A 15,393-nucleotide genomic window follows, 5' to 3' on the forward strand; every position below is an offset into this window, starting at 1 on the left:
AGGCAGCCTGAGGCAGCGGGGGGGAGACGCTCTTCGCCCTGGTGTGGGCGGGAAGTGAGGGGCGCGCGGCCCCCGGGGCGACCGTTGGCGCGGGGCGCGCGGCCCCTGCGGCGACCGTTGGGCAGCCGTTGGCGCGGGGCGCGCGCACCCCGGAGCAGCTGCTGGCGCGGGGCGCGCGGCTGCGCGCGGCCGTTGGGGCGGGGCGCGCGGAAGGGGGCGGTACCTGGGCCGCGGCCCGCCCCGGCCCGCCCCGCCCGGGCAGCTGTCAGAGGCGGCGGCGGCGGCGGCCGGTCCCGCAGGCAGGGGGCTGAGGCGGCCCGGGGATGCGGCGCTGAGCGCGCTCCGCCGCCACTCCGCGCGGGCTCCTGCGCGCCGCCGTTGCCTCCCGCCGCCCATGATGTGCCTGGAAAGCGACGGCTCCTCCGGCAGCAGCCCGGGCTGCGGCGGGCGGCTCCGAGCCGGCGACGAGGAGGAGGAGGAGGACGGCGAGCGGGGCTGCTGCGGCCGCGGCGCCGAGGGCGAGGTGCAGACCCTGTCGGGCCGCATGAACCCGCCGGCGGCCGCCAAGAACCCCGAGCGCCCGGCCGCCCGCCACAAGGCGCCGAGCCTCGGCCGGGCCCGCGTGGCCGCCGCGGGCATCCTCAGCGTGGGCAACGTGCTCAACTACCTGGACCGGTACACGGTGGCAGGTGAGGACGGCCCGCTCCGCTCCGCCGGTGAGGGGCGCCGCGGTGCCCGCGCCCGCCGCGGCGGGAGGCGCCTCCTGCGCGGGGCGCAGCCGGGCGGGCAGGGCAGGGCAGGGCAGGGCAGGGCAGGCACCGCGGCGCCCCGCTGGAGCGAGCCGGCAGCGGGGGCAGCAGGCTGCGGCTAGCGCCCGCTGTGCGGACCCTCGGTATTGTTCTCTAGTTTGCCTTAATTTTATGGCGAATAAAAAGCGGTGTCTTTTGTTTTCCTGCGCACGGTGGTGGGGTAATTATTATTATTATTATTATTATTTTGAGGGGGGGAAGGCCTGATGCTGTGTGGCGCTGACAAACGTGGAGGGTACTTTGTGCCATTTCATGGACTGATGGGAGAAGCGTTATTGATCCTAGGAACGGTATAAATGCTGTGGGTGACAGGTGCAGCTGCTGCCGGATAAATACAATGTGCTGGGAAAGGGGGGAAATGGGATTGCATTCACTTTTGTGTCTTTAGAGGAAAATCACACGGAAGCAGATCACCTCGGCTTTGTTTTTGCAGAGTGACTCTAATCTGGAAAACCAGGCTGTCCTTTAGTCCTTTAGCAAGGAGGGTCCCTTCCCTGCAGAACTCACAAGTAGGTGCCAGCAGAGCTGCCTGGTAGTTCTTGCTGGCTGGTGGTGGGTGATACGCAGAAGCGGCAGCAAGGCAGCCGCAGTGCACTTTGCAAAGTGTCTATTTTCTTGAGATAAACATTTTGAAATCACGTACGGGATCCCCGACAGATGCACTTCGCCAGCTGTACTGCGTGAAAGGCACTATGTGCCTCAGTGATTAGTACTGCTGTGAAGCTTGGTTTTGAAACAAATGCGTGTTAGGATGCTTACTGTACAGTCCCTAGAGGGGACTCCTCATTTATTCTTGTCAGGCAATAACAGCAGGGAGGAAAATGATTATTGAACTTTTGCTAATTAGGAATGAAGTAGGCTTGTTGATATTCAACTGTCTTATGTAATTAAAAATAATATATATTCTGTGTTTGGTAATATTGAGAATTCTATCTTCAGAGTTTGTGAATGGACTTTGTGCATGTATTAACTTTATACATATAGGTAACTATATACATATAGGTATTTTAATCTCTAGGACTAAACACTGTATTAAACAAATCAGCATATGTTTATACTATATTAAAAAATATACATTTGTAAGGCAGAAAAAGTGTGTTAGGGTCATAAATCTAGTCATTTGTCAGAATAAGTTGGCCAGGTTGGTTTTGTTTTGCTTGGGATAGGGACGTGGGGAGGATTAGAAAGAAAACTTAGCTACCACAGTTGCTGCGGCTCTTTTATTATTATTTTTAGACAGGGCTTGCTCTTTAAGGAAATGTAAAGGCCAAGTCTTGGGAGGTACTGAGTATTCAATTTGATGCTAAGCATGCTACAGGAGGATGCTTGAAGATGCAAGGACTGAAGGATATTGTAGTTTGCTCCTGCACCCTCAAATAGGAATCTCTTTGGAAGAGAGATTGACCGCAAAGAACTGCATTTCTCTAATACACGGAAGGCTTCTTTTTCAGGAAACTCTTCCTTCCCACCACCCTCATGTACACTCAGTATTTTTATATATTGGAAAAAAAATTCATTATCTTGTTTATCCCTTTGCCATAGTAGCTTCAGCAAAGAGCTATGTCATCTAATTTTTCTGCCAGCAAGAGCAGAAGGCATGGGATGCTCTGACAAGGGAGGGAAGAATTATCTTCCTTTGTGGGAAGGCTGGAAAGTGCCCGACCAAAGCGAGGATGCAGACATCTGCCTACCGTAGTGCGGTATCATCAGTCCTAAATTGTGGTTGCTGGTATTGCTAGGAGAAGCTCTAGTTTTGGTGTAGCCAGTAATTGCCCTGTGAAACTTATCTGTTAGCTTTCTGTTTGATATCAAATGTTTAAGATCTGACAACAGACTTTCCTCTGTGGCAGGTGGGGGGGAATCAAATTTTGCACAATATTTCTGTGTTTTGTCAGTCAGTATTTATTTTTCGAACTGATGTCTTATAAAGTGCAAATCCAAAATGTGGAATAATTTAAATCCAATCTGATAAAAGAGCTGTGGTAATAAAAATGATGTGGTTGTTGGTCTCAAAACTGTAAAGTGTTCTTTAAAAACAATCTTTACTTTTATATTTTGAGTTTCAGTGCACGCATATATGATGTGCACTTACGTATGAATCAGGCTAGCATTTGAATATTCAGCTCATGTCTCAAGACCGGTAATAATTAGAGAATACAGCTCTTCAGACCTTCAGAGTGCTTTGCAAATATGAATTGTTGCAGCAACATAATAAGGGAGTTTAACATTAGCCACATTATGGCAGGGGAAGTAGAATCTAAGTTATGACTTACCTAGGCCAATGAACTGTTGTGAGAACGAGAATTAATTTCTGGCTCCAGCTATTCTCCTGCTACTTGAAACAAGTGTTCAAAGAGCAGTGGGAGCCAATGGAAATTGGTTCCTAAGGATTTGTGTCTCTGGGGTGATCCCTCGTGTGGGATCTCTGACGTCAAATAAAAGTTGACCTTTGTCATTAACCTTTCTCTTGTTGTCTTACAAGAGTCTCTCTACCCCACTTTTTTTTTTTTGTTTTTTTTAAATGAAAGTGTCGGGAGCTTTGGGAGTTCTTCCTGCTGTCAAATTTAGTCAAAGCAGGTCAGTGGCCTCAGAAGTGATTAGCAGGCAGTTGACAGACAGACGTAAGTAAACAGACAACACAGTTGTATGGGCACTATTCTACATGTGCACTTTCTATCAGATCTCATTTTAAAACTTACTGCAACCATTTTGGCCTTCCTGGTCACCAATGTGTGTTTTTAAAGCAAAGTTGTCTTTAATCAGTAGAAAAGAAAAAGATATATGGAGTTCTTTGTTGCCAATATAATCTCCTGAGCATTTTCCATAATTTTTTAACGTATGTACGCAGAAGTTAGATAATACGCATCCAGTCAATGCAAGGAGCCCTTACGTAATAGAAGGAAAACTCTCGGCCAACCCCTCCTGTAATACATCTTGCTCCTCATTGCTAAAAGACATTCCAAACAGCAAATGCAATATTTCTTGGTGTTTACACTCCTACCTCTGAATATGAGGAGACTGTTTAGAGCGCGTCAGTCTTGGCTAATCTTTTTCATGTGCAACAAATGAGGAAGTAGCTGCCTGTTTCCCTGGTTTTGGTTTCAATGACTCCCCAGTACGGATGAAACGAGTTTAGGATGAGATGTGTCTTTCCGTATTTGGGACATTGCATGACAGAAGTTCAGTGCAGTTTCTGATATGTGGGACATATGCAGCTTCGTACGCGAGACTAAGTTACAACTCTTTTGGGAATCCATGATGGAATGAGGCCTCTGCCAAGGAGGCAGAGTGGCCTATTTCCTGCAGTTTAAGAATAATTTTTTTCCAATAGTTTCAAAATAAAAAGCCTGTGCAGTAACAGGGGATCTTTCAGTAACGTTTTTACGTTTACCCAATACTGGAAATTCCCAGTTTGTATGGGGATTGTCAGAATATGATATTTGAGAGAAGCTGTCCTAAAAAAAAGGTTGGAGTGCCTCTGCTGTGGCTCTTCTAAGGAAAAGGTTGAAAACCCTGTGCTGAATGTTACTGTCTTGAAGGAAAATGATCCTCTGCAATTTTCTTAATGGGTCTTTGATCATACTGAAAACAGTTGCCTGTGGAAAAAGCATTCTTTCAGAAGCTGTGATATTTTGCTGCTATTAGGAAAAGAAAGAGTAAGGAAATGGGAAAACTAATGAAACCATTATAGATCACCTGTGAAACTACAAGACAGCATTCCAGCCATTTAGTGATGCTGGGACATATCCTCTTCCTTAATGAAGTTTTGGGAAAAGTCATCTTACCTTCAGAAGCTTGGAATGTGGTTTCACAATTATGCCATGGATGACCTTTTACTGTGCCTGCTGTTGACAATGAAAATAGTCTTGCTTCATTAGGGTGTCACCTCCACCTTCTAATTCAGACGCTAATTCCTGGCATTTCTGTAATGCCTTTAATTTAAAGGTAATGATTTAATTAAGCTGAAGAACCAAGCAAAGTAAATGAGTCTTACAGTTCCACTACAGAAGGGGAAACAGAGTTGCAGAGTGTCAGTGTCTTGCTCATAGTAGTGTAGCTAGTGGCAGAGTCTTGCCTGGTATTAGTCCGTCCTTGAGGTTCTGTATCTCTGTGACACAAAGTAAGCCGGAGCTTTTGGTCTGCTCTTTTTGTCTTGTGTCTGTAACTTGCTAATAACCGTGTCTGTGTTAATTAGCCTCTCATTACAATACATAGTTGCAAATACTTAAAGATACTTAAATGCAAATGATTATTGAAAGTTGAATGTCAAGTTTAAAACTGTGTAGCACAAGCTGTAACTGAAGGGTTAGGGAAGGTTCAATGCTAATTCTTAAATGTAAAGACATTCAAGAGTTAAGCCAAAACTGCTTTTTATTACTTCTGAGTTCACATTTGTAATAGTAATATATTACCTTATAAGCGTATTTCATACTGAATGATCTTCGTGCAATCTAAGAGCTAAAATACATAATGCTATAAAGAGAACCTCTTATCCCAGTTGTAACGAGACTATGCTTGGTGCTTATAGTTTGAGGGAGGAAACCATTAAACGGCAGGGCGAGCTCTTCATTTTTCACCTCTTGTTGAGCTAATCTCAATCTCACTATTACCTAGGGCTCAGCCGTGGAAGGAGTGCAATTTTGGAAAACATTAGAAGAAAATATTGACAAAACTTACTCTAGCCAATATCACTAGCTCGTGCAAGGCATGTTGTTATCGCAGTGGGGATTTGCAAACGGACAACAATGGTTTCCTTGAGAAATAGGTGTTACTGGCTCAAAATTTGAGAAGCACTGCACTGTGAGCAAAAGCCAGAAGGACAAACTCATGCATTTCACAAACATGCAGTAGAAAGCGCTCTGCAGCACGATTACAAGGACCATGTAGCATCGTCTAGTTCTCCAATGATATTTTTCCCCTATGTGATGGCTGTTATTGCATAGTCAGCTACTTCCTGTTTGCCAGTTCTTATGCGAATTGGCAGGATTTGATCCAGAGAATTTTACATTTCAAGTGAAGTCTTATTATGTCTAATCATAGTATTTTTCTTCCTTGCAACATAGTTTGCCAGATAGTTACTATCTTTGTTTTTACGTGCAGATTTTCCTGTTTGACTCTGAGATCCTCTTTCATGCATGTTGATTAATTTTATCCCTAAAGCATCCAAGTCATCACAGTCTGTGAATATGGCCTTCATTACAGAGAGTTAAGATCCTCATAAATATTGAGTGTGTTCTTAAGAATTGTGTGATAATGTGATTAGTCCCTTGATCTCTGAGACCATCAATACCAGAAGCCATGTAGTAAAGCTTCTGTGCTCAAAAGTGTAAGAATTTTATGATCATTCCTTCAGGGTTTTTTTAAACAGCGTGCCAAGCTGCAACAGGGTTAAATTCCACCATTCAACTTGTTTTTAGTTGTCCCTATGTATTATGCATGTATTCCTTATTGCTTCTGCTAGGCTATACCCTAGAAGCAACTAAACTGCACTCTACGTAGCAGTCCTAGGATCAGTTTGCCCTGTTTAGGAGTATCATGTTAGAAGTGTGCACTGCCTGCATTTGCTGAATGATAAATCTGTTGTCAACATATAAGTGAGATCTTAAAAATTTCTTGGAAAATATTATTTACTTATAGATGACTAATGGGATGTATAGATACATGTAGGAGACTCTTTGGAACAGATTGCTGGTTGTTCCTCAGGTTGAATTGTATTTTTTAAATTCTTTTCTGAAAATAGTTGTTTGAATAACTATGGCAGGACTATGTACATTGCCATTTGGTTGCCTGCTTCATGCAAAGATCTTAAGGTACTTCATAACTGTTAGTAAAGGTTCAGATTACAGATTCTGGAAATTCAGTGGAAAAATCATAATGTTATTTTACAGGCAGCAATTAGGAAATTCAGAGATCAGAATTTTTGCTGAGCTGCTTCTTTACATCATCATTGCTTTATTAGTCTTACAGACCAGGACCTCATAGTGCAGCTTCTAGTGAAGGAGATGGTGCACCCAGGGTCCTTATAATCTAGGTGTGTCAAGAGATGTCAGACAGCTGAAGGCTGACACATGGGGGAGTCTGAGAAGACAAGATCCAGTGCTGGTTAGTGTGACAGACCCTAGCTCCAGCAAATTACCTTCTACAACCTATGTGGTAGGCAGCACAGCCAAAGGCTGAATGAAGGATTTCAAGGAGGACAGGGGTATCTTTCACCACGTGTTTACAGAGAGCATCTACTAAGCATGAGGAGCATCACGGGAGAAAGCATGAAGTTGTCTGTCGGAAATGGGCAATAGAGGATGACACTTCTGTCTAAGAACTTTCTAGAATTTGGCAGAGTGGATGTAGGGTGATGATTGTTACAGAAAAAATAACCTATGCTCAGAATCAGGTCTGTGAAGGATCTGTGAAGTGCCTAAGGTACCATGGAAGTTAATGAGAGTTATGTGCTTGGGCTGAGAGCCCAAAGAGGTATAAGTGAGGCATCCAACTCCTGCTGATTTCCAGAGAGATTTGGATACTGAACTTGCTTGGCGCTCTCGAGAATTGCATTCTTGGAGAATTGATCTGAAATTATTGGTCTGAAAGTCAAACGGCAAATCTGAGATAAGTAAAGGCAGAATCAAAAGAAGTCAAACAAACAAAAAACCAAGAAACAAAAACCAGCAAGAAAAATACTCCCCAAACCTTAGTTCTGAGTTCTAGCTATTAGAACCTCCCTTTGAGCTGTGCACTATTAAAATAGTTCACCATGCTATTCATAGATTGACTACTTTACTTCAAATTGGCACATACGATAGGCATTTCATACACTTTTTTCTTTTTTTTGGACACATCTGTTTTCATTGTTGTTTTGTGGGTGTTTCTGCCTTGTGTAACCCGGCCATTTCTCTAGAGTTGCAGGGAGAGGAAGTGAAAGGAAGGGAACACTAATTTCCATGCTTCTTGCAGCAGTAAAAATAACTGGGAAAGTGAGAATGTAAGGGATGCTGGATGACTAATGGGAGGTAGAATCCTTCACCTTTTAGGTCATCACTTTGGTCCTATTCCCAGTGAGGAGTGCCTGAAAGTTTCCTTCGGAGGGCTCTTAGACTTAGTCAGGACTCTGTGGTGGTCTCTTTCATGATGCTTCTCGTGATGCTGGGTGTGTGCTTCATGAAAGCCTCTACGTAACCTATGGCTGGGAACCATCGTGTTATCTCTCAAAATATGAAATGACAGACAAAACCACTGAGTTCTTCTGTCAGGCTGATCCTTCTAGGCATCAGCGAAGCATGCTGCGAGGGCAACGTTGCTGCATTCACCCATTTTGTGCTTTGTATGTTTTTGAGGGAATAAATGTCAGTCGTCCCTCTCCAGAATTGTTAATCTTCTACCAAAACTGTAATCGTAGAACAATTTTAAATGAAGAGAAGGGAGAGAAATACAGAAGAAAAACTCTAGATTGTGTTCAGCTTTATGCCTTGCCAGACCTCAATTCAGCCTTCAGTGGTATGAACGTACCAGGCTTATGTTGTTAGTGAACAGTATTGTCTCCTACTGGTTTTTGTAAATACTTTTCCTGTGCTTCTGCTGGTGGCCAGCAACTGCAGTGGCTGAACAGAACAGCAGAGGGAAAAGATCAGGGTTAGACAGGGCATAGCTGCAGTAGCAGCTTGGAGCTTAGCTGATGGAATGAGAGAAGCACACGGTGGAATGGAAATCCTTTTAGCCTTGCCATGTGATGAAGATTTTTTTAATTTTAAGACTTCATTGAACCAGAAGTGCTGTAATCCATTTTACTCTTTGTTCAGGCTTCTACCAATAATTATGTAAATAATAGAACACAGTTAATTATTTCTGTTTCATAGTTTCCAATTTTCTTTTATTCCTATTAGACACATGTTGTTATTACCTTAGAACATGAGCCCTGTGTTCTTGGTAATATGGAAAAAACAAGAGTGGGTGAAATGACAGAGCCAACAGGACTCCTGTTTGCATGAAGCCTGCAGGGCTTAAATTAAACCTGTCTGAAAGTTAGGTTTGATTCAGATGGCTGCCCTACAATTTGATGATCTGCTTTCCCTGTGTACTCTCATTTCAGAGAGACGATCCTTTGGGAAAGTAAAGCAATAAAGCAATGCAGATGTGAAGAAAGGGTCTTGGCCCATTGTTGATCTGCAATTTTCATTTCCTTCTGTCAGCCACCTATTTATTTAATGATTTGTGCCTGCGTTGTAGTGATGAGCTTGCATGTTTTGTGTATATGCTGGCATATATAGCTGCTTTAGCAAAGTTGTACTACCAGGTGCGCAGGTCTGGAAGTCTGCAAACAGCTGTGTCCTCTTACTGTGTAATTCTTCAGTGAGACATTTAATTTGAAAATGTGAGAGTAATGAGATATTGATTTCCTGCATATTGATGCTGAGATCACCCAAAAGATACTGGATTCTTCTTTTTACATTGCTAGTAGCTTTGCTGGGTTGTTTTCTCCAACAGGCTTGTGCTTGTAAACTGTATTCCAGCTAGATGCACTGCAGCTTGCCTCTCCTCAACAGCACAAGCTAAATAACTTGATGTGACATGGGCTGACCAAGACGTACTGTTATCCAAGCTTTAATAATTGAGGAGGTTTTTGTATGAAATGCTGGTTATGGAGCACTAAATTGGGACTCTTTAAGCAGTTTGGGTCAGGGATCAATTTTGTGCAGTTCCAAGCATATTGTCAGTGCTAAACAATAATTAGTCTAGAATTGCAACACTATTAATAAATGTTAGCTCTGTAAGTTAGGAAATGAACTATGCAACAAGTTTAAGGAAAAACGATTACTTCATTTTTTTCTTAATACAGTAATGTGGCTCCTAAAGAGTTTTTTGGGGGGGGGTTTGTGTTAAGCTATTAGAACTCAAATACAGCTGCAGCTATACTAATCTTAAAACATTTATAGTAGTCTTGCTATTTCTCCTAGCAGCCAGAAATGCTGACTAACTTTAAGGATAACGATCTTTATATATTCAGGAACAGATGTCCCCAAGGGCCACTGGTGACAGCTACAATGCTCTGATTAGAAATGAGGGTTCCTGATCAACTCAGTCTTGGAAATGTTAGTCCCTTCTTGATGGGGAAGAGAAAAGGGGGACAGAAGCAATGTGTTGTGATAATATCAGGGGATGAGAGATGACATCTCTTCGCAATTTTAAGGATTCTGTAGCCCGGAGGTGCTCTTGTCCCAGTATCAGAAATACCAATAGGACACCCAAGGAAGAGTGCTCGGAAGTGCAAACACAGATCTCTCCATGATGTTTTGGCTATACTAAGATACAGAAAATAGTAAGATGTGGGCTTCTAGCTGTTTGTTTTGACTATAATAACAACGTACTGAGATTCCAGAGCTTCTGATGCTCAATATTAAGCCGTGAAGCTTGGGATGCTAAAAAGCCCGTGTGTATGCATTTTCTTTCCAAGCAGGATTAATGCAAAGGAAATTTTCTCCCTCAAATGAGAGGAATTCTGGTGTTTCTTTCATCTCTGTTTGCATACAGATTGCATAAACAATTACACAATCCCTAGTAAGGAAAATCTTGAGTCACTCACTAGTCAGAACGTGAGTGTGCTGGATAATAATTCTGGCCAAAGATTGTATGCTTGTCCACTAGTGCTCCACACAGTGACTGTATCTTCCGCCTTTTACTCCCCTCCTTCCTCCCCAGCAGCATTTTTTAGCTGTTAAGGGAATGACCAACTTGATTTCATCTATGTCTGCATTCATTTAATCTACTTTTTATATTTATGCAGATGCTGGATGCTTATGAGCACTTTGTAATAGTTTCCTAGCACTTAGTGCTGTGTGCTTTCCAGCTCCATGGAGTACCTTGAACTGTACAGAAGTAATGAAAAAGCAATAAAATAAATGAGTTCTCTTGCCTATTTTTCATTACAGCAGTGTCTTGGTAGCACTGCTACAAGTTAGGGTCACTTGCCATTTCCTTCACAAAACCTGTATTTTTAGGTAACCATAATCACACACTTGTTGGCAAATTCCAACTAGGCTTAAGAGTATATCACCTGCAGCTATTTTGTAGGCTTAGATATGTGACCAGTTTTGGAAGCTAGAACACTGTCTTAGATGTGATCTAACTCTTATGGAATTGAGTAGAACTTTCATTTCTTACCAAAATAAATTTTGAGTTGTACCCCATGTCACTGGGATTGAGGCCACTGGAGAAATGGGACATCATTCTTGATCAGATAAATCTGTATGTCTCAGAAGTTACAGGTGCAGTCCGGGGCTAACAGCTGTGCTTCTTGGAGCTTATTTCTATTGAAAACACATTTTTTGAGTCATTGCATGCCTTTCCAGGGGTTCTGTGCTTCAGTACAGTACTCAAGATGCCAAAACACTTTCCCAAGCATGGATAAAGTTACCGTTATGCTCAAAGGTAAGTGTGTGCTAAGATGCATGTGAAATTAAGGCTCATTTTTGGCACCTACTCATGATGCGGTTGGTGTATTTTAAGTCATTACAAAGCTGCCAAAACAATCAACTTTTTGGGCTGTGGCTTGAGAGGGATTCTAATAGTAGCTGAAGAAAAGACAGGTAAATCACTTTTGCCTGGTGTTTCATTGCTTTTGTGAAAATTGTTCTTTTCATTTGGAAATGACCCGTAATCTGTAATGCTTCTGCATTCTTACCATTATATGTTTTTTCAACATAGTATAAATGTCAAAAACTCTCTATGTCATTGCAAGCTTACATCTGCCTCACAAGCTTGCATTTAAATTGCTTGCATCATTGAAGGCCATTTTACTTAGCAAAAATAAATTAGCAGTAGAGCCAACATTAGAAAAAAGCTTCTTGAATAATAATACATGTTATATGAGTGTCTGGGTAGAGGTTTCTATCCATAAGCACAGCCAATACAATCTGAATCAGGATTTATCCTTCTTGAGTTAAGTAGTTGGTCAAGCTCTGTTAATTCTCTCTTTGCATTTACTTTGTGAATATGAAATATATTCAGCACCCTTTAGCAATTACTGGACTTAGTAACCTGAAGATGTTTGTTTTTATTCACTGGATGGCTTGCGCAATGGAATGACAAGCTGTTTCAATCCTGAGTGTGAGAGATTTCCTATGGGATTGCTATCTGTAGTAAGAGACTTGTGTCTGCAGAACAAGCCCAGTAGTGGAAGGGTTCAGTCTTTGTGTCTGGGTAGTCATGGACATTCAGCCTCTCGTCTCTATGTAGAGACTACCAAGAAACAGCAGGTAGGATCAGTCATGATATGGATATCATGAATTAATAGACTTAAATGAAGCTGCTAAGAAGAAAACCTATTAGCAGCACAGTTTTACCACTGTTTTCAGCTTTTTTCTACTCCACATGAATATGGTTTGCCCTGTCTTTTTTTTTTTTTTTTTATCAATACTATTGACATCATATAGAAGAACATCACTATGTTTGCAGCTTACGATCAAACATGTTCACTCCAGTTGCCCCTGCTGGTGTTGAGACTTAAAGGCAAGAGACCTAAAAGATAGACGTGACAGTCATGCAAGTAGTTTCTATTTAAAAAAAAAAATGTTTGTAAGTATGGTGGTTTAAAAATATATCTGCTCCTTTATAATTATATACTTTAAATATTAATACATATAATTTTGAAAGTATAATTTAGATTCTGGTAGGCAGTGTCTTGACAATTTTAAGGTAGGTTTAAAAATATATATATATAACACACCTCAATATCTTGAAAAGAGCAATTTTCTTCTTTAGATATATTCTTGGGTTTAATCTGGAGGGATTGATTTTAGGCTGAACTCTTTATTTTATTGTTTTAAATCTGGGATGTAGTAGTGACTGAATTTGATTTGCCTCATAAAGAAACAGCCCCAGGTTGCCTCTGTAAGGATTCAGGGCTAGAGGCAAGCAAGAGCGTGCTTTGAGCACTTCTAGTTGACAAGATGCCATTAGTGTTTCATGGCAGTTCTTTAAGGCCTGGTGTTACAAATAATTGTAGCAGACATAGTCACCCAGCTATTTGAGCCCTGCTTGTGCTTAGACTGGTAAAGGTTAATGGGTAACTAGAAATAGTGAATGTTATAGTGTAGCAGCATCTTTAGGAGCCAGACTTTTTAAGTGTTCCCCAAGAGATAGCGATGCTAACTGATGGCAGCAAATGCAGACTTGGTAATGGGCTGGAAGAGTGCAATGCTTGCAAGTTCATGTGGGTGTGCACACCCGCACTGCCCTGTTCACACGCAGATTCCAGGCTCTCTTGCTTTGTGGTGTATTTCTTTTAAAAGATTTGTTTCCCTTTAAATCTGGGATAGTGTCTTTGCAGGCAAAATTGCTATGCAGCGTGTGGTTTGCTGAGAGGAAAGCAAGTAATTTTTTGCCTACCAAATGACCATGCCATGTCAGCTGTCTGATACCCCTGTAATTTTGCTATGGACCACTGTTCAGAACCCCTGCTGCCGCAAATGCAGCTGCACGCGCCCCTTTAAGTTGAGCGTGGGTGCATAGAGGGTCCGCACTCTTTCCTTCTCTCCCTCTTTGACTCTCACGTGTGTGTAATCAAATTGAGCAGTGGCACAAGCCCCAGCGGAGAAGAGCTCCTCTGTTAGAAAGCTGTCCCTCCAGAATCTGCACACAGATTTCATCATTTGCACCTGCCATTGCTGGCTACTGATCTGACCTTGTGTGCCAGCAGTCTGTGCTGATAAGTGTTCCCTGTTCCTTCTATTTCAATTAATAGTTTTAAGAACACTTATTTCCTTGCTAGTCTTGTCTTTGTCCATAAACAGTCTGCATTATATCTTTACAGGGTCTCATTTTCCAGTGGCTGTAATGAAAGCTAGAAAGGGCAGCGTTATGAGGTGTCTGTTAAATATATAAAGAAAGGCAGCAACCTCAGTCACCAGCAGTGAGTATCAAGTGACAGCTGTGCAAGGATGCCAGGTCATTTGAGACAGTGGCAGTCACTTGTGGAGCACTGCAGATTTCTATTTGAAATCTATCACAGCTTGGTAAAAGCCTCTCTTGATGTATTGAGTCAGATCTCCTGGGCAGTGTGCCTTCTACAGAGCTTCTGCCTTTCCCCCACGCTGGACCCTGTGTGCCACACACACCTGCCTGAGCAGCTGCGCTGGGGAGCAGCAGCGAGGTGCAGCAGCACGCGAGTGTGGGACGGCCACGGGGGTGTGAGACCTGCCAGGTCTGCCTGCTCTGCACAAGTCCTCCCATCGTGTCAGCACTGAGGAACCCCCTTGGATTCAAACCAGCAAACGCTTTTTCAATATGGAAATTTGAAACTGTTGCCTCCATCAGTGCCTGCAGGATATTTCCTTAGGTTATGAAGCCATCTCATTTAAATGTCCTTCATGTCAGAGCATTTGTTTGTTTCAATCCAGAATCCTGATGTTCCGTGCAGACTCTGTATCCATTCTCTTTTTATCATTGAAAATCCTTGACACAGCGTTGTGCAGCGGAGCTTTCTAACAGGCCTGCTTCGACTGCGGAGCACACTGTGACACCTGGTTTCCTTTGGGGTTCACTGCTGCAGCCCCCTTGTTGTGGATCACTTGCATGTGATGCTTTCATTTGGGTAGTGGTGTTGCACATCTTGCTGGGGGGTGCTACAGAGGTAACTGTGCCCATGAAGGGGGGCTAATGGGGTCAGAATCGGAGTATGTTGTTAGAACCAAACAGTGTGCAGCCCGCCTTGTTGCTTCTCTTACTGCACTGTTAAAAACATTAGTCTCTTTAGCTGCTCAACATCCCCTATTGGTGATTGCTAAATGTAGTTACTTATGTGCAAGCAAGCACAAACAATGGAAAATATATGAAGTATGAACCCTTTCTTTGTGCTCGGGTGGGAACATTCATCTCACTTTGGTGAGGAATGTTCACCTCGCGTTTCCGAACATTGTATTCAGCAGATGAGCCGTTTCCTCTTTCTCCTTCAGATTTTGGTTTCTCCTTTGGAGAAAAGAGCTGAGAGGCAGTGCTCACATGGGACTGTTAGAGTTACTGTAGAGTAATAGGCAGGGTTTTAAATATGCTGTTAGGATTTTGGGATGGAGGGGAGACAGGCTTTTTTGGTTTTGTTTTTCCACAGTTTATTGAGAATTAGATGAGCAAGAGTCACTCTAGGAAAGAGTTGCTTTTTGGCTTTAGCAGTGTCCTCATCTGAGAGAAGACCCAAGCATGCAAGGAAACTTCAGAAAATCCCCCAGCTGACATCCTTTTCTCAGGTGGCACATTTGCAGAGATTATGGAGACTTTCATGTTGCTACTGAGTTTTCTCTCTGCTGTGCGATTCTGTCACTCATTAAAGTTGCTGAGAGAAACCTCCTTGCACACACATGGGCATAATTTCACACAGCCTACAGTAATGAGAGTAAATTATGGGGAAACTTTGTTCCTAAACAGTTGCTCTCAGCCCGATTTCACAGAAACTTTAGCAACACAACAAACAAATAGAAAACCTTAAAAAAAAAAAAAAAAAACAAGAAAAACCCTTAAAAATAGAGATGAGGTTAAAAGGAGACTGTGTCTAATTTTGTTAGCATTGTGGTCCTGATTTGTTGCTCCTGGTGACTTGAAT

General features: G+C 42.7%; 1 protein-coding gene across 4 annotated transcripts in view; it reads left to right on the plus strand.

Annotated features, from left to right (window-relative positions):
- Window positions 1-266: 266 nt before the first annotated feature.
- The window catches only part of LOC112987339 (SPNS lysolipid transporter 2, sphingosine-1-phosphate), a 144,740-nt gene continuing 129,613 nt past the window's right edge, over window positions 267-15,393 (plus strand). For all 4 annotated transcript variants that reach the window (XR_010392299.1, XR_010392300.1, XM_026107199.2 and 1 more), the window contains exon 1: window positions 267-689. Coding sequence is in view for 2 of the 4 variants with exons in the window: in XM_026107199.2 (XP_025962984.1) it covers window positions 395-689 (295 nt within the window). In the remaining 2 variants the exon portion in view is untranslated. The remainder of the gene's footprint in view (window positions 690-15,393) is intronic.

Source organism: Dromaius novaehollandiae, chromosome 19 (assembly GCF_036370855.1).
Source record: "Dromaius novaehollandiae isolate bDroNov1 chromosome 19, bDroNov1.hap1, whole genome shotgun sequence".
Lineage (NCBI taxonomy): Eukaryota > Metazoa > Chordata > Aves > Casuariiformes > Dromaiidae > Dromaius > Dromaius novaehollandiae.